The sequence below is a fragment of the Lynx rufus genome, unplaced genomic scaffold (genome assembly GCF_022079265.1).
Source record: "Lynx rufus isolate CCGP_SWC_20201006 ecotype Redwood Valley unplaced genomic scaffold, mLynRuf1.p SCAF_9, whole genome shotgun sequence".
Classification (NCBI taxonomy): domain Eukaryota; kingdom Metazoa; phylum Chordata; class Mammalia; order Carnivora; family Felidae; genus Lynx; species Lynx rufus.
The window spans coordinates 85760081-85780131 of record NW_025814897.1 but is presented as its reverse complement, the minus strand read 5'-3'; the positions used below and the strand labels follow the sequence as shown (position 1 = coordinate 85780131).

At 37.0% G+C, this 20051-nt stretch overlaps 2 protein-coding genes and 1 pseudogene across 2 annotated transcripts in view; all 3 read left to right on the top strand.

Moving 5' to 3' along the window:
- DCDC1 (doublecortin domain containing 1) overlaps nucleotides 1-20051 on the top strand; it is a gene marked incomplete at its 5' end in the record, with an annotated part of 457606 nt that overhangs the window by 37781 nt on the left and 399774 nt on the right. The window lies entirely within an intron of this gene.
- On the top strand, nucleotides 7148-7564 carry LOC124505670 (chromobox protein homolog 1-like). The gene has a single exon (XM_047071675.1). It carries the CDS (start codon nucleotides 7148-7150, stop codon nucleotides 7562-7564), a length of 417 nt encoding a protein of 138 aa, XP_046927631.1.
- Nucleotides 18348-18938, top strand: LOC124505668 (rRNA-processing protein FCF1 homolog; annotated as a pseudogene).

Here is a 20051-nt window from a genome sequence, read left to right as displayed (position 1 = left end):
AAAATGTCTGTTCCAGATACATAACTTTTTTTTTTGCCAAATTAGTACTTTTATTTAATTTATTTTTTAAATTTTTATTTAATTTATTTTTTTAATTTACATCCAAGTTAGCATATAATGCAACAATGATTTCAGGAGTAGATTCCTTAATGCCCCTTACCCATTTAGCCCATCCCCCTTCCCACAACGCCTCCAGTAACCCTCTGTTTGTTCTCCATACTTAAGAGTCTCTTATCTTTTGTCCCCCTTCCTGTTTTTATATTATTTTTGCTTCCCTTCCCTTATGTTCATCTGTTTTGTATCTTAAAGTCCCATATGAGTGAAATCATGATATTTGTCTTTCTCTGACTGACTAGTTTCACTTAGCATAGTACTGTCTAGTTCCATCCACGTAGTTGCGAATGGCAAAATTTCATTCTTTTTGATTGCCAAGTAATACCCCATTGTGTGTGTGTATATATATATATGTATGTATATATATATATATATATATATACCACATCTTCTTTATCCATTCATCTATCGGTAGAAATTTGGCCTCTTTCCATAGTTTGGCTATTGTTGATAATGCTGCTATAAACATTGGGGTGCATGTGCCCCTTTCAAACAGCACACCTGTATCCCTTGGATAAATACCTAGTAGTGCAATTGCTGGTCATAGGGTAGTTCTATTTTTAATTTTTTGAGGAACCTCCATACTGTTTTCCAGAGTGACTGCACCAGTTTGCATTCCCACCAGCAGTGCAAAAGGGTTCCTCTTTCTCCACATCCTCACCAATATCTGTTGTTGCCTGAGTTGTTCATGTTAGCCATTCTGACAGGTATGAGGTGGTATCTCATTGTGGTTTTGATTTGTATTTCCCTGACGATGAGTGATGTTGAGCCTTTTTTCATGTGTCGGTTGGCCATCTGGATGTGTTCTTTGGAGAAGTGTCTATTCATGTCTTTTGCCCATTTCTTCACTGGATTATTTGATTTTTGGATGTTAAATTTGATAAGTTCTTTATAGATTTTGGATACTAACCCTTTATCTGATATGTCATTTGCAAATATCTTCTCCCATTCCATCAGTTGCCTTTTGGTTTTGCTGATTGTTTCCTTCATTGTGCAGAAGCTTTTTGTTTTGATGAGGTCCCAATAGTTCATTTTTGGTTTTGTTTCCCTTGCCTCTGGAGAGGTGTTGAGTAAGAAGTTGCTGTGGCCAAGATCAAAGAGGTTTTTGCCTGCTTTCTCCTTGAGGATTTTGATGGCTTCCTGTCTTACATTTAGGTCTTTCATCCATTTTGAGTTTATTTTTGTGTATGGTGCAAGAAAGTAGCCCGGGTTTATTCTTCTGCATGTCGCTGTCCAGTTTTCCCAGCACCATTGCTGAAGAGACTGTCTTTATTCCATTGGATATTCTTTCCTCCTTTGTCAAAGATTAGTTGGCCATACATTTCTGGGTCCATTTCTGGGTTCTGTATTCTGTTCCATTGATCTGAGTGTCTGTTTTTTTGCCAGTTCCATATTGTCTTGATGATTATAGCTTTGTAATACAGCTTGAAGTCCGCAGATACGTAACTTTTTAAAGTTAACATTGTGGTGGATAAGTTTTATTTTCCCTCAGTTATCTCTTAGATTCATTGTCAGAGAAGTGGTATTAACTGTGTCAATTATTTTATCATCTAGGGTATCATCTCCTTTGAGAAATCTTTATAGATTTCAAATTTCTTTATATTTTTTATTCCCAGCTAATAGTTTTTTATTTGTTTTTTTTTTTTTGCTTGGTTTTCTATGTACTGTCATAAACGGTATGAGATTGCAATGGTGGAGAAGACAGTGAAAAAGATAATGAGTGAATGAAAGAATGAAAAACTGTCCTAATCCCTCGGTCAGTCCAGTTTGAATTGATTGTTCTCTATAACCTATACCCTTGGATCTTTCTTCACCTTCAACCTGGGCATTATCTTTCCACCTCTCCTCTGTTGGATCCCTCTTTCCTACTTTTGCATCTTTCTCTACCTTCATTTAGTTTATTATATACATATTCCAGATGGAGACATCAGATACTTATGGCAGACACAGGGCCTGCAGTGTTTATCAAAGTGTGCTACACAGAACACCTGCATCCAAATTATCTAGACTATGTGTTAAAAATTCAAACTGGTGTCCCCCATTCCAAGCCTGTTAAATTCAGAATCTCTTGAGTGTGGGGTCTGGGAATCTGAATTTCAACAAATATCTCCAAATGATTCCTAACCCCACTAAGTTTGAGAACTCCTGTTCTAGTATTCTAAAACTTCAAACTTACCAATTAATGGAAATCTTAATAGATTCTCTGTTTGTTTTCCTATACTTCTCATGTGGTTTAAGAGAAGGAAAATAATTTGTATGACAGAGAAAACAGGTTATGTGAAATTAGATCACTGGTTGCTGGATTAAAACTAGTGCAGGAAGTTAAGAAATCAGGAAGAGGAAAAATTCTGCAAGTTAGCAGGAAGGGAGTAGTGTGTGTGGCAACTCTGACTTAGAAAAAATTAGCATTCCCTTAACATTTGTATGTAAACATAATTCATTTTTGTGATTTTTCCTTGTTACTACCAAAAAACGACATAAATATTGAGAGAATATTTCATATATGACTATCAAGGTATAAATAAATAATGGACTTTATCAGATGCCCTTAAATCAGGAAAATCCAGACTTTTATGATGCTTACATGTGTTAATTGGAAAAATAACTCAGTAAGCCTAAACAAACAAACAAACAAACAAAATAAGACTTTAAGAAAATGTTCCAGTTTAATGAACTTAATTGTATGATTTAATTGAAAAAAAATACAACATAATAGCATTATTATGGAGTGTTCACACCCAAATCAGTAACAGAGCAGGGATTTTTCCAATAGTGTGAGTAAAGGAATTTAGAGAACATTTTAAGAGATTTGTAAGGGAGCACCTGGAGTAACAAAATTTGATTAAGGATGCTTACCATGGATTCCGACAGGGGAAGTCATGCATAATTAGTATATTGGAAATTCTTTAAAGAGCTTTTTATGATGGATGAGGAAAAGCCCGTGATACTATTATTGTTTTCAAACTTAGTCTAGTGTTCATACTGGGTATTAATACTAGATTTTAAAATATGAAACAGAGTTTTTAAAATATGGAATTTGGTGCTATAATTCATTTTGGAGGTGTGGATAGCCAATTTTGTTCTATTTGTCGTCAATTTTTTGGTTATACAATTGGATTATTTTAGAATATTATAAATAATTATTTTGTAGTGATAATCTTTTTTTCTTGAATAAAATTGTAAGTGGGGTGATGGGATGTGAATTTCCTCAGCTAAAATAAAAGCAAAACAGAATTTTCAGTTTACAGATTTACTTTACAGATGACACTTAAGGACAGATAATCCTTAACATTATGCTTTAACTCCCCTAAACAGTTAAGACATAAACATAATATTAAATCTGAAAAGATGGGGCACCTGGCCAGCTCAGTCAGAAGAGCATGTGACTTATGATCTTGGGGTTGTGAGTTTGAACCCCACATTGGGTGTAGAGCTTACTTCAATTAAAAAAAACCTTTTTAAAAATCTGAAAAGGTAAAATCTATTTTTATTAATCTATTAAAATTACCTTATAGTTTTTATATTTACATTTTATATTTTAATACACTTTCATTGGCAAGCACATATAACAGTAATGGTTAAATCAGAGGATTTGTTAAATGAGTTTACATACAAAGATTTATTAGATTATCTTCTATACATATCTTCCCATTACAGTACCTTTGGTGAACTTTATCTAATTTCTGGACATTAAGGTCACAGATTTTATGAGATAATCTAATTAAGCAACTCAGAAAACTGAGACTTAGGGGCACCTGGGTGGCTCAGTCGGTTAGCGTCCGACTTCAGCTCAGGTCACGATCTCGCGGTCCGTGAGTTCGAGCCCCGAGTCAGGCTCTGGGCTGATGCCTCAGAGCCTGGAGCCTATTTCCAATTCTGTGTCTCCCTCTCTCTCTGCCCCTCCCCTGTTCATGCTCTGTCTCTCTCTGTCCCCCCCCCCCAAAAAAAAAACAAAACAAAAACAAAAAACAAAACGTTTAAAAAAAGAAAACTGAGGGGCGCCTGGGTGGCGCAGTCGGTTAAGCGTCCGACTTCAGCCAGGTCACGATCTCGAGGTCCGTGAGTTCGAGCCCCGCGTCAGGCTCTGGGCTGATGGCTCAGAGCCTGGAGCCTGTTTCTGATTCTGTGTCTCCCTCTCTCTCTGCCCCTCCCCCGTTCATGCTCTGTCTCTCTCTGTCCCAAAAATAAAATAAAACGTTGAAAAAAAAAATTTAAAAAAAAAAAAAAAAAAGAAAACTGAGACTTAGAACAGTTGTCTGTCCTATCCAGAGTGGATCAGCTGGAATAGCTAGGACTGGAGCCCATTTTCTGAGTTCTAGAACAGTATTTTTTTCATTATGGGGAAATGCCACAAATATTGTTTTTATTACATTTTAATTCCTCTGTGTCCTCACTTAAAGATGAAAATAACATGAAACATCTGTTTGTAATCATAACAGAATAACTAGTATCAGACTAGCCATCCCATTTTAAACAACTTGAATTGGAAAAAATATATGAAACAATAATTTTTAGACATGAGATAATGAGGAGTCAAGATTGAGAGAAGAAAAATTGAAGTGAGTCCTACAATTGACCCCATCTTTACACCTGGAGGTAGTTTTTGGACCTGTGGTATAGGGAAAGATAATCCAAGAAAACACAGTATTCTCCCCAAGCTGAGGAGAAAGACAAGAAAGTTGTAAGAGGTAGAAATATCAGGAATTTTCCCTGAAATGCCATAAATGTGGGAGCTATTTAGGTAATAGTCCCTATGGGTCCCTTTGTGTCTTTGACTAGATATTAAGTTGTTTATGTACGAGGTGAACTCTACAAGGTTTGGCATAAACAACTAACTACCAGGGAAAAAACAACTAATGGGGATGTGAAAAGGAAATAACTATGGAAGTATGCACAGGGTGGGGATACAACTGTGTTTTGACCTGTCAGAGGAGAGAGATTTTGTTGAACATATGGAAAATTCACAAAGACCCCTGAAAAGGTAATCATTATCCAGGAGAAGAGTCAATCAACAGAAATAGACTCCCCAGAGTTAATAGTAAAGGACATCCCAAAAGCTAGTATAAATATGTCAAGGAATTAAAGAAAAATATGAATATAATATGAAGAGAAATGGAAACTAAAAATAGAATCAATGGAAGTTCTAGAATATCTTAAATGGAAAAAAAATCCACTGGATGGGTTTTACACCAGATTAGACATTCGAGAAGAAAATATCAGTGAACTTCATGACAGTGTAATGAAAACTGCAAACTAAGTCTACTATAGAGAAGGAAAAGGAAAAGACTGAAAAAAGGACAGTGTCAGTAATTTGTGGGTTAATATCAAGCAGTCTTATAGATATATAATTGGAGCCTTAGAAAGACTGGGGGGAAGGAGAATATATTTGAAGAAATAATGGCCAGATTTTTTTCTGAGTTCCTGAAAAATGTCAAACACAGATCTAAGAAGCTCAGTGAAAGCCCAGGAGATGCAAAGGAATTAGAATAGTCAAATATAGAAGAATTATACTACTTGACTTTAGCATTTATTATAAAGTAATCAAGATATAATGATTTTGGCGGGGCATCTGGGTGGCTCAGTTGATTGAGTGTCCGACTTTGGCTTAGGTCATGATCTTGCAGTGTCTGAGTTCAAACCCCACATAGGGCTCTCTGCTGTCAAAGCAGAGCCTGCTTCAGATCCTCTGTCCCCATCTCATTTTCCCTCCCCCACTTTTGCTCTCTCAAAACTAAATAAACATTGAAAAACAAAGATATAATGCTTTTGGATACAGATAAGCATACACATAAAAAGCAATGGAAGGAAACGGACCCACACATAGAGGCAAATTATTTTTGATAATTCATTGGGGAAAAGACAGTCTTTTTTTTTTTTTTGAAAAGATGTCTTTTTAACAAATATTGCTGAAAATTAGTTATCTGTGTTAAAAATTATCTTGATCCATACCTCATACTATCACAAAACTTAATTTAAATATTGATTAGAGATCTAATCATCAAAATTAAAACTAATAGTTCTAGGAGGAAATCCTTACAATTTGAGGGTAGGCAAAGACTTCTTAGATGGGACTAAAAGCATATGAACTAAAAAATAAAAAAAGATGAAATGTGCCTTATCCAAACAAACACACAAAAAAAGAAAACTTCTCTTCAAAAGACAACATTAATAAAATGAAAAGTCTAGCCAGAGATTGGGAGAAAATAATCAGAAAACACACACCTGACAAAAACAGAACAAAATTTGTATTCATAATATATCAAGATCTCTGACAACTCAATAGAAGACCAACAACACAATTAAAAAATACACTTTACTGAAAAAAAAACCCCATAGAAATCAACCATAAGAACATGAAAAGATGTTCAACGGTAGTCATCAAAGAAATACAAATTAAATGCAGAATTAGGTTCCACTATGCACACATTAGAATGGCTAAAATTTTAAAAAGACTGGTAATAATACTAAGTGTTGGTGAGTATGTGGAGTAACTGAAAGTCTCACATAATAGCAAATGAGAATGCAAAATGATATAGCCACTTTGCAAGCCAGTTTGGCAATTTCTCATAAAGTTAAACATATACTTACCACACAATCTAGCAATCCCCTTTCTAGATATTTACCTAGTAGAAATAATGTTTATCAACGCAAAGACTTCTGGTGAATGTTCAGTGTAGCTTTATTCATAAAAGCCCCAGCTAGAAACTATGGAGAAGTCCATCAACAAATAATTGGACAGTTTTTGCCTGCTGGCTGGGGACTGTCGTACACCGCTTCAGGGAGGGGCTCCACTGCAGCCACGGTCTTGTTGCTTTTCTGGGCACCACTCCCTCCACCCCACTCTGCCTGCCTGACATGATGTGCTATCGCACCAATTCCTCCCTGGCTCTTGTGCGCTGCTCTGAGCAGCATCACTCTTTAGATCAGAAAGCTGGTGGGCACTATGGAAAAGAAATAAAACAATAAAAAAATAGAGGAGGTGCTGGATGAGGGGGAAGAGAAATATGTGGTGGAAAAAGTTCTTGACGGTTGAATGACAAAGGGCGAAGTGGAGTATCTTCTAAAGTGGAAGGAGTTCTCAGATAACATGTGGGAGCCAGAAGAGAGCCTGGATTGCCTTGATCTCATTGCCAAGTTTCTACAGTCACAGAAAACAGCACTTGAGACAGATAAACCAGAGGGAGGCAAGCTCAAAGCTGACTCTGATTCTGAAGATAAGGGAGAGGAGAGCAAACCAAAGAAAAAGAAGAGTCAGAAAAGCCACAGATTATTAGCTCTACAGACTCGTGGAGAACTCATGTTCCTGATGAAATGGAAAAATGCTGCTGAGGCTGACCTAGTCCCTGCCAAGGAAGCCAATATCAAGTGCCCACCAGGTGGTCATATCCTTCAACGAGGAAAGGCTGATGTGGCATTCTTACCTCTCAGAGAACAATTACCAAAAAGATGACAAGAATTAACTCTCCTGAGTACTAGTGCTCCTGTCACGTCTGACTGTGGGTTTCGAGTTAGAAGGGAAGGAGTTATACTTGTCTTGGCACCAGAATTGGTTTGAGAAGATGTCCTTTGTAGAGTCAGCAGTACCATTTCTGTGCCCTACAGCAGCCCAAGTGCTTTAAAGCCTTCCCATGCTGTGTAGTTTGCACACCCATCCCAGGAAGGGAAAGGGGGAGAAATGTTGCAAGGCAGCCCATTATGTACTTTTCTGAGAAAGGCAAAGGGCCTTCCATGAAGGACAAAACTTAGAGAGTGGGTGTGTGGGAGAGCAAAAGATACTGTAGATCTCCAAAGTACATCTATCTCCTTCTTCCCAATACTGTTAACTCTGCATTTTTACAGTGTAGCATGTGTATAGTTTTTGGCTGTTACTAGTGTATTATTTGGGGCTGTTACTAGTGTATTATTTGGGGTTGGGAAGGAACAGAGATGGGTAGGATTTTTTTTTGTTAAAATTTGAGATCTGACTGGGGAAATGGTAAAACAATGAAAAGAATAAACCAGCAGTGATTTGGTTCTGTGTCCAGAATATTTTATCTTTTCAAAAATGTCATTGGCAACCTAAATGAGGACTATGAGAAACTGTCTAAAAGCTGTGAATGCTGGAAATTTATAAGCCAAGGTATTCCCTTCTTGAGCTTAATGCTGTTCCCAACAAAGTACTAAACCAGTTAATAAATTACCAAAGCTTCCATTTGGGGAATGGAAATTGGTTGAGGAGGGAAAGTCTTATTGGAGCATATACATAGGCAGATCGTTCTGTCTTAGAGGTGCAAATTTTTGAAATTGATAAGAAACCCTTTCTTTTCCAATTATGAAATGTTAAACATCAGTTTGTCTATCCAAGCCACTGGCTGAAGAATTTGGAGAGGGGAAGACGTGCTATAGAAGGTGGAAGAGTAGGGAAAGACAAGGGCCCATGCTCCAAGGTTGGAAACTTCTTGGGGCTTGTTATTTGAACTTTGACTTCTGAAATCAACAGGATTCAGTCACTGACAGTACAAGTTCATCAGATCACTTGAAGAATTGAATGATTTCAAAAGCCCTGGTCTCAGGAGAAGATTAAACTTTCATACTGCCCCTACAGAATCCCAAGTGCTTTAAAGCCTTTCCATGCTGTGTAGCTTGCACACCCATCCCAGGACGGGAAAGGGGGAGAAATGTTGCAAGGCAGCCTATTCTGTACTTTTCTGAGAAAGGCAAAGGGCCTTCCATGAAGGATAAAACTTGCAGAATGAGAGCAAAAGATATTGTAGATCTCCAAAGTACATCTGTCTCCACAATCCACAACCTTCTTCCCAATAGTGTTAACTCTGCATTTTTACAGTGTAGCATGTACCAGGGCAGTGGTTCACTTCGAAACACAAAACAAAACCAATTTTTTTTATTCTAATAATTAATACCCAAAATGCTGTCTTCAATCATGAGATCCATCAGTTCTCCACATCGCCTAGACCTGCATTTAGAACTCCACTGTGAAATCTTGTTTTTAAACTTTATTTATTTTGAGAGAAGATGTGTGTGTGCATGCACACAGAGGAGGGGCAGAGAGAGAGGGAGAGAGAATCTCAAGCAGGCCTCACATTGTCAGCGCAGAGCCCAACCCAGGGCTCAAACCCATGAACCCGAAGGTTATGACCTGAATGGAAATCGAGAGTCAGACGCCTAACTGACCAAGCCACCCAGGCGTCCCAAGAATTTCCATTGTAAAATCTTTTTAGGCATGTGTTAAATTTCTGTGAAAACTTTAATATAACTTCATACCACATTGTCAGTTTTTGTCTTAATAAAACTATAGAATTATAATTCTTTTTTTTTTAATGTTTATTTATTTTTGAGACAGAGAGAGACAGAGCATGAACGGGGGAGGGTCAGAGAGAGGGAGACACAGAATCTGAAACAGGCTCCAGGCTCTGAGCTGTCCGCACAGAGCCCGACGCGGGGCTTGAACTCACGGACTGCAAGATCATGACCTGAGCCGAAGTCGGCGGCTTAACCGACTGAACCACCCAGGTGCCCCTAGAATTATAATTCTTAAAAAAACAAATAAAAAATAAATGAGTACTTGAAAAAATTGTGATATATCCATACCAAAGAATATTGTTCAGCAATAATAAGGAGCAAATATTGTGGTAAGTGAAAGAAGCCAGATACAAAATAATACTTGCTATATGATTTCATTTGTGTGAAATTGTAGAAAAAAACCCCTATTCTCTACTGACAGACAGGGATCAGTGGTTTCCTGGGACAAAGGGTACTGAATTGTGATTGGGAAAAATCATGAGGAATTTTGGAGACTAAAGGAAATATTCTATATTTTGATTGTAGTGGCGATTACACAGATATATTTTTTTCTACCTGCATTGAACTGTACACTTAAAATAGGTACAATTTATTTCATGTAAATTACACGTCAAAATAGTATATTTAAAAAGCAAATAACAAGGGTGCCCGACTGGCTATGTATTATGCATCAAAATAGTAGATTTAGGGGCACCTGGGTGACTCAGGTCATGATCTCATGGTTCATGGGTTTGAGCCCCTGCATCGGGTTTTGTGCTGACAGTTCAGAGCCTGACGCCTGCTTTGTATTGTGTCTCCTTCTCTCTCTGCCCCTCCCCACCTGTGTTCTGTCTCTCTCTATTTTAAGTGATAAGCTTTAAAAAAAAATAGTAGATTTAAAAAGCAAATAACAAGAGCCTGGCTGGCTCAGTCAGTGGACCAGGTGACTCTTGATCTCGGTGTTGTAAGTTTGAGCCCCATGTTGGGTGTAGAGATTATTTAAAAATAAAAAAAAAACATCTTTAGGGGCACCTGGGTGGCTCAGTTGGTTAAGCGTCCAACTTTGGCTCAGATGGTGATCTCACAGTTTATGAGTTCGAACCCCATGTGGGTCTCTGTCTCTCAAAAATAATAAACATTAAAAAATTTAATAAAAAATTTTAAAAAATCTTTAAAAATGATAGTAAATAAATAAAAAACAGGTAACGGTATGCTTAGCATTATAAACATTTTAAAGTAATCTGGGCTATTTAATTATTTTAAGAAGAGATTAAGGATAGAATATCTAAAGAGTATATATTAAAAGATTACTTGGAAAATCTCCTCTGGTTATCTATTTCTCATTCACATTTTAATAATAAAATGCCAGAACACCTACATTTCAAATTCACCAGAAATAATTGCTTTTACAAATCATAGTGATGTTCATTACTAGTAAGAGCAAATAGTTAGATTTGTCATGCATTCTATCACCCACTCTTATGAGAATAAGACAAATAACAAACCAGTAAATTTATTTCCAGAACTTATTCATAAAATTACCTTTAAGCTATTTAGTAAGATGGTTACAAATTCAGCCCAATCTCCTGGCATCTTCAGGTGGAAATAATGATCATATATTTTATTCTAAATCATTATAAAATGTTGGTCTTAGCAGAGAGTTATGCTAAGTACATTTTATTACATTTTAATTCTTTGAAAATTCACAATGTATTTGGCAGTCTTTCAGTTACCAAAAAAAAAAAAAAAAGAATCTGTAAAAACAGATTCCCTTTCTCAAAATATTCATGATAAATTGTATTCTCTTCTACTGAACAAGTATAATTAATTGCCAAAGGCAAAATACTTTTAGTAATTCAATGAATTATATTCATAATTATCCATTATTTTCACAGTTTTCAGTTTGCTAAATTTCTTTTAAAATTCTTCTCTGGGTTCTTAATTAAATGATTTGCTTTTTAGCTTTATATAGTGAGCACTGTTGTAATCTATTTGCAATACAAATACCGAGTTAGCTGAAACAATGTTCCTCATTTGAGGAACCTGGGCCAAAAAATTTTTTATCTATTATTTAGGCTGACTTTAGCTGCAAATAACAGAGAATCCTAATTTAAACAGACTAAAGCAAAAAACAAATAAAAAAATCAAGAGTTAGGGCAGTTTTGGCAGAACTAGAATGGCAATACTCCTAAACTGACAGGAGACATGGGACTGCCATGATTGACCTAGATCGATCAAGATAAGTGTAGTCTTCTTTGAGTCCAAAGGGGTAAAAATGAACCTCTAAATAAAATCAGGACACTGAGGATGGGACAACTAACAGAATTTGTACAAATGTGAAGACATTTTCTTATTTATATCCTAAGGTCAGTATAAGGTTTGTGCTCTGGTAGTAAAAAGAAATGGAATTATTTGGAAATTTCATTTTCTAGAATTACACATTCTTTAGTTATAGCATAATTTGTCAGAAATTTTATTTGCTAAATTTAACAGACTGTTAACAATATAAAATTCATGATGAAATGAGTGTAAATTAGACATAATGTGTATTAACTTCCATTAATTTGTTAATTCACAATATTTTTATGACTACTGATGAAGGCCAAGTACCTGGATCTAATGGTGAGTAAAACCAGCCATAGGTATGTTCTCATGGAGCTTTTATTTATTTTAATGTTTATTTATTTGGAGAAAAAGAGAGCACGTGTGTGAGTGGGAAAGAGACTGAAAGAGAATCCCAAGCAGGCTCCACTCTCAGTGTCGAGCTGACCCAGGGCTCGATCTGATGACCATTAGATCATGACCTGAGCCAATATCAAGGGTCGGATGCTTAAACTGACTGAGCCACCCAGGTGCCTCCTCATATAGCTTGCAGTATAGTGGTGGCAAAAGCCATTTGTATAAAGGTCACATTATTACTTTATTTTTTATAAAGATTTTAGTTTTAAGTAATCTCTACATCCAATGTGGGGCTCAAACTTAAAATCGCAAGATCAAGAGTCACATGGTCTACTGACTGAGCCAGCCAGGCACCCCTAAAAGCCTCATTACTGAATATGGAGTAGGTGGCATAAGGAAGTCATCTGAGAAGAGATAAGCAGAATTTATCTGGGTACATAAAGAGGATATTGAGTATGGTAACCTTTTCAAGCAGAGAGCACAGTATATCAAAAGACTATTGTAGGGTGAGCAGGATGAATCCCATAAATTAAAAGTTTAACATATGACCTGTCCTTGCAGGAAAGGTTACAGATTTTTCCCGCAAAGAACAGTGAGAATTCATGTAAGTGGTTTTAGTTAGGAGCAGAAAAGAAGGTAACCAGATTTACATTTTTTGATAAATTACTTTGGTGTTGTGGAAAACAGATTGGGTGGGCCAGGTAGATGCAGGGCAACTATTAGCTAACTATATTGCTAGAGTCCTGGTGACAGGAAATAGATGGAAAATATCATCATAGATGGAAATAGATGGAAAATATCTATATTGTCAGGAAATAGATGGAAAATAAAACATTGGGGCATTGGTTAGATTGCCTGAAAAGCTAATTTCGAGTGAGGCAGGAAGAAGGCTAGGACTGATCTTGAAGAACTGCAGTGAATGAATAGAGGAGGATGAACCTATGAAGAAGAAGAAAAAGGAGGACAAAACAGTAGATTATCATATTTCAGAATTCAAAGGTAAAAAGAGTTGAGAGAAAGAGGAAACAGTCAAACACTATTGAAAAATAAAAACAAATGACAATTAAGAAAATGTTCTTTGGATTTGTCAACATGGTAGTCATTGGTAATCTTTGTGAGAGTGATTTCAGTAAAATAACACAGACAGTCAGACTGTAGTGGCCTCAGAACGAGTGGGAAAAAGGAAATGGAAACAGAAGCTTGGGCAAATCTTTTAGAGACTTACCTGTGAAAGGAAGGAGTAGCTGGTGGGAGATGTGGGGGTAAGAGAAGATTTAACTTCTAAGATAGGAAAGCCTTGATCATGTTTAAGTACCAGTAGGAAAAATCTCATTGAGAAGGAATAGTTGAATACATATGAAAGAGAAGAAATGATAGGTAATATATACTGCTTTAAAAGTTGAGAGCAAACATAACTAAAAGCATAGGTGGAATATTGGTGTTAGATAGGAACAGGGACTCTTACAACTAGAGGGAAAAGGAGGGGATATGTGTAAAATAGGTAAGCTTTTATTTTTATTTTTATTTATTTAAAAAAATTTTTTTTTTAGCGTTTATTTATTTTTGAGACAGAGAGAACAGAGCATGAACGGGGGAGGGTCAGAGAGAGGGAGACACAGAATCTGAAACAGGCTCCAGGCTCTGAGCTGTCAGCACAGAGCCCGACGCGGGGCTCGAACTCACAGACTGAGAGATCATGACCTGAGCCGAAGTCGGACACAACCGACTGAGCCACCCAGGCGCCCCGAGCTTTTAGTTTTAGCAGCAAGAGGATAAGGCTTCAATTTTCTCTCTGATGTAAGGTCAAAAGTAAAGAGGGAAGTAGGGGAGAAGAGGCCCGGTGGAGACAGCTGAACAAAGATGGTTTGAAATATTCATTATGGTAAGTATAAGAGAGAATTGACCAAGCAAATGAAATAGAAGTGACTAGGCAGCATTGAGGGGCCATGGATTTTGGTGAGTATGAATAATACTAATGCTGATATGATCATTTGTGTGATTTCTCCAGGAGCACCAAGATTCTTGGTATGTGCACCACAAGTAGATAGTAAGCATCAGCCAGGGTTAGGATTTTTATCCATGAATGAGGAAGAATGAATGGAGCGAAGGAAGATGGTCACTTGAAGGTCAGGCTGTTTTGTTTGTTCAGTAAATGAGTTGGGAAGAAATCTTGAAATAGCATTGTAAGTAACACCACTTCCCACCTTCCCATCCACTCCCACCACTTTGAGATTGTGATATGAGAGAGTAAAATCCCAGCACTTGAGAGGACTCTGAGAAAATTAATGAACTCAGGGGGACAGCCTGGTTTCTTTTAAAAGAGCCTGAGGGCCGAGTTGATTTTGTTGCTGAGGGGAAGCATTTTCAGATTGCACAATGCAAAGACCATCTTGCTGTAGTGTGAAAGCATCCATAAAATATGTAAATAAAGAGTGTGGCTGTTTTCCAAGACTTTATTTATGGACACTGAAATTTTAATTTTAATGTGACAAAATACTATTCTTCTTTTGATTTCTTTTAACATTTAAAATTGTACAGGGGCACCTGGGTGGCTCCGACAGTTGAGTTTCTGGCTCTTGATTTCGGCTCAGGTCATGATCTCTCAGTTCATGGTCTCTCAGTTTGTGGGATTGAGCCCTGCATTGGGGTCTGTGCTGGCAGTTGGGAGCCTGCTTGGGATTTTCTCTCTCTCCTTCTGCCCGCCTCCCCCCCCCCCATATGTGCACAGTCTCTCTCTCTCTCTCTCTCTCTCTCTCTCTCTCAATAAATAAATAAATAAACAAATAAATAAACATGCAAAAAATTTTAAATTTATACAAATTATTCTTAGCCCATAGGCCATACAGAAATAGGCCATGGCTCAAATTAGCCCATGGTGTACAGGCTGCTGACGCTTGCTGAAAAAGAGTTTGTGGGGAAGTAGAAATCAGGGCTTTTACTTCTGAATGTTTACACATAAAACATGTCTACATTGTTGATTTGACTCACTCAGCCAGGGGTAATGTTGAGCTCTCTCACCTGGACTGGGGTAGTAGTGAGCCAAACCCAGAGGCTGTGGACTGTGTAACCGCACCACCTCCATGGTGGCCATTCCAGAAGTTGCAAACTTGGCACCGAATATGCCCATGGGTGGAGGTAACTCCCAGAACTATAAACAGATTACACTAAAAAAATATCTTCTCAGCTGTTTATTAAGAAGAGTCTGGTTTTACAGCATGATGGTTTTAAATTTCAGTATCTGAAGTGTTCTCTACAACCTATGCTGTAAGAAATTAACAAAATGTGAATTTATAAAAATAATATTTTAACAAGCTTAACAGGTACAAATGAATGGAAATGGTATTTTAATTAACCTTAATAGTACAGTAAGATGACACTGTTAAATATTTTCAGTTGTGAATTATAAGAATGACCTTACAAGTAGAGGCTTCATTTCAGGCTTTTTGACAGAAATTTATATTGATACTAATTCATACCACTGATAAGTTACTCTGAGAAAGTGACTACTGAAGGTTGGCATTGCTTAAACACTGCAAAGATCTTTTATACAGAAAATATGAGAGAATGACAGCGTTGCTGATGTGTTATTAATTACTAGTATCTGATTTTCTTAAATTTTTTTTTTCAACGTTTATTTATTTTTTTTGGGACAGAGAGAGACACACAGCATGAACGGGGGAGGGGCAGAGAGAGAGGGAGACACAGAATCGGAAACAGGCTCCAGGCTCCGAGCCATCAGCCCAGAGCCCGACGCGGGGCTCGAACTCACAAACCGCGAGATCGTGACCTGGCTGAAGTCGGACGCTTAACCGACTGGCCACCCAGGCGCCCCTAGTATCTGATTTTCTAATGCTGGTTTTTATACTCACTTAACTCTTAAAATTTGGCTTGCTCAAACATTTTACTGATGTTTGGGCACAATGAAAAGAGGGATCTTTGAGTTAGGAAGCTGTGTAATTTCACTTGGCTGTTTTTTTAAAACACAAAGACGGCAATATTTGAAATAATTTTGAAAATCATTGAAATTTTAGTTGAAGTAAATGGGACTAGCTTTAAATAGTTCACATTTTACTTAGTTTAATTAGTAAATTATAACTTTGGACAAGGGTATTTAGATATTGAACCTTCACTAGTAAGTAACTGGGGAATATAATTTGTACCAAAGGGCTTCATTGAACTTTTAAACAATAGATTTGTAATATTAAGAAACCGAGAACTAAACATAAAGAATGGAAAGATCAAGAATATAGGGAGCCAAAGGAGGAGTCTCTATGGGACCAACTGTAGATTCTTAGTAGTATTCAGAGATGATTGGCTAAGGAAGAATGTGTACTGAATTATATCCTGTTAATATTTCTGTCAATGAGGGTGGTGGTGGTAAAAGAATAATCTTTGGGCACAAAGTCACATGGAATAAAGTGACCATTAGGAGAATTTTGCTAGAGACGAACTGTATTCATAAAGTGTTTTTAAAAACACAGGTGTGGATCCCATGCCAATGTCAGTCAGTATGTTCCACTCTCTTTTCTGTCTAAAGTTCACTTTCTTCTGATAATTTCTCTCTTCTATTCTGAATATTACTTTATAAGCATCTTTAGTAAAGGTTTCAATCCATGGATAGGAGTCCTAGGTGAACTTGTGTGTAGTAATCACTACAGAAATTGGCCCAAGAGAGTGGGAAGGAAAGCAGGAAGAGTAACATTTAGAGTCACCAGAATTATTACCTTATTTTATTGGGTGGCAAGGACCAGACCCAGCCACTGGGCTCTTCCAAATTAGATATTCCAAAGGAATATTTTGTCTGACTTATGAGGACATAGGGCATTGGTCAAGTATTGAATCCATGCACCGACACCCTCCAGGTGGGGAGATTGGTGGTCAGTGAATTTGCTCCACATGACAGAGTTTATAGTCACCTGTGAAATACATTGCAAGTATGTTGTAATTATTTAACCTAGGTAAAGCAATGATATTGTAAATATTTCCTTCATAGATTACAGGGTTCAAGATTATTCCTGTAACATCATTCTTAATCATAAACAGATATTCCTTCTTGATTTTGAGAAAAAGATCAGTAATACAGTTTCTGAAGAATTGCCCCAAACTCTGGATTGCAGCTAGTACGGAAGAAAGACACACAATCCTGTGAATGCCCATGGCAGTATGTGGCTCATGAGAACATTATTGGTCATGTATAGAGGTAGTATAAAGACTGAGAACCTCTGATGTAATATGGCAAAGGCCAATTTGTCAAATTAAATTTGTCAATTAGATATTTGCCTTTTAAATGCAACACACATCACTTGATATAGCAACTAGATAAACCAAATCAGTCACAATGTTTGAAAGTTGTTCTCCAGACTGAAAGGAGAGTACAGCTTTGTCCCTATATACACATTAGGCTGTTTAAATATGTTTGTTGTCACAAAGAAATTGAGTTGATTGAGCTAAGACTAGGATTACAGGCCCCAATTTTAAAGTAAGTATAGTAATCCCTATCAGAATAACACCAGCATTCTTCACAGGGCTACAGGGCAAACAATCCTAAAATTTGTATGGCACCAGAAAAGACCCTGAATAGCCAAAGCAATTCAGAAAAAGAAAACCAAAGCTGGAGGCATCACAATTATGGACTTCAAGCTGTATTATAAAGCTGTAATCATCAAGACAGTTTGGTACTGGCACAAAAACAGACACATAGATCAGTGGTACAGAATAAAGAACCCAGAAATTGACCCACATATGTATAGCCAACTAATCTTTGACAAAACAGGAAAGAATATCCAATACAAAAAAGACAGTCTCTTTGGTAAAACTGGACAGCAACATACAGAAGAATGAGCCTGGACCACTTTCTTATACCATACACAAAAACAAACTCAAAATGGATGAAAGACCTAAACGTAAGGCAGGAAACCATCAATCCTAGAGGAGAAAGCAGGCAACAACCTCTTTGACCCTTCAGGTTTTTTTAGTATCCCCTGTATGAATCTTTATATAGTTTGGATATTAGGCCATTATTCAGTACATCATTTATAGAGATCTTTTCCCATTCCGTAGGCTGCCTTTTTGTTTTGTTGATGGTTTCCTTCACTGTGCAAAAGCTTTTTAGTTTGTTGCAGTCACAGTATTTTTGTTTGTTTGTTTTGCTTTTGTTTCCCTTGTCTGAGGAGACATATCTAGAAAAATTTTGCTAAGGTTGATGTCCAAGCGGTTACTGACAATGTTTTCTTTTAAGAGTTTTATGGCTGAAGAAACAAGAGTGCAGCGTGAACATGGGGAAGCAAAAGAAAGCAAGAAAGTATGCAACCATGAAGTGAATGCTTAGTCTCTGAAATCAGAGGCTTAAAGAGAAGGATAGATTGAAACCTAAAAAGAAAGAAAAGAAAGATCCCAGTGCACTCAGGGAAAGAGAAGTCCCCCGACATCCTTCCTGCTTATTCTTCCAATATAACACACAGCTGGGCCCACCTTACCACATCCTGATTGATACCAACTTTATCAACTTTTCCATTAAAGCTAAACTTGACTTAGTACAATCAATGATGGACTGTCTGTATGCCAAGTGTATCCCTTGTGTAACTGACTGTGTAATGGCTGAAACTGAGAAATTGGGGTAAAAGTTGGCTCTAAGGATTGCCAAGGATCCAAGATTTGAATGATTACCATGCACACACAAAGGAACCTATGCAGATGACTGCTTAGTACAGAGAGTAACTCAGCACAAATGTTACATTGTGGCCACCGTTGACTGGGACCTTAAATGAAGGATCCGGAAGATCCCTGGAGTTCCCATCATGTACATTTCTAACCATAGGTACAACATTGAGCAGATGCCAGATGATTATGGAGCCCCTTGGTTCTAATTCTAACACTCTAAAGATAGAGATCCTCTGCCTTCCTTTACCAACTTTTTCTGTTTCCAGTTCATGTAGCAATACGCTATAACATGAATTATTCTCCTTCTTACCCATTTGCTCTGTTATGAGCTGAGTATGGTTAAATACACTCACTTTTGATGTTGTTTTGAAATTGATATTTTGTATCATTTTGAATTTTGTTGCATCTTTTTATAAATCAGATGATTGCACACATTAAAAAAAAAGAGTTTTATGGCTTCAAGTCTTACATTTAGGTCTTTGATCCATTTTGGGTTTATTTTTGTGTGCGGTATAAGAAAGTGGTCCTGTTTCATTCTTTTGCATGTAGCTAGCCAGTTTCCCCAACACTATTTATTGAAAAGAATGTCTTCTCCCCATTGTATATTCTTGCCTCCTATGTCATAAATAGATCATATAAGTGCGGGATTATTTCTAGGTTCTCAATTCTGTTCATTGATCTATGTGTCTTTTTTGTTCTGTCAGTGCCATACTATTTTGGTTATTATAGCTTTGTGGTATATATAGTTTGAAATCTGGGTGCATGACACTTCCAGTTTTGTTCCTCCTTCTCAAGATTGCTGTGGCTACTCCAGGTCTTTTGTGGTTCCATACAAATTTTACAATTATTTTTTCTAGTTCTATGAAAAACACTATTAGTATTCTGAAAAGGATTGCCTTGAATCTATAGATTGCTTTGGGTAATATAGACATTTTAACAATATTAATTCTTCCAATCCATGAACATGGTATATCTTTCCATTTATTTGTATTGATTAAAACCAATATAAAAGTGATATCCTTCCTGGGCATGTGGGTGGCTCAGTTGGTTAAGCGTCCAACTCTTGATTTCAGCTCAGATCATGATTTCACAGTTTATAAGATCAAGCCCCACATAGGCTCTGCACTGTCAGTACACAGCCTGCTTGGGATTCTCTCTCTCTCTCTCTCTCTCTCTCTCTCTCTCTCTCTCTCTCAAAAACAAATACATAATTTAAAAATAAAATGAAATAAAACTAACATCTTGACATTGTAAGTTAATGAAAAATATAGAAAATACCAAGAATGATATAAAAATTTCCTGGGGCACCTGGGTGGCTC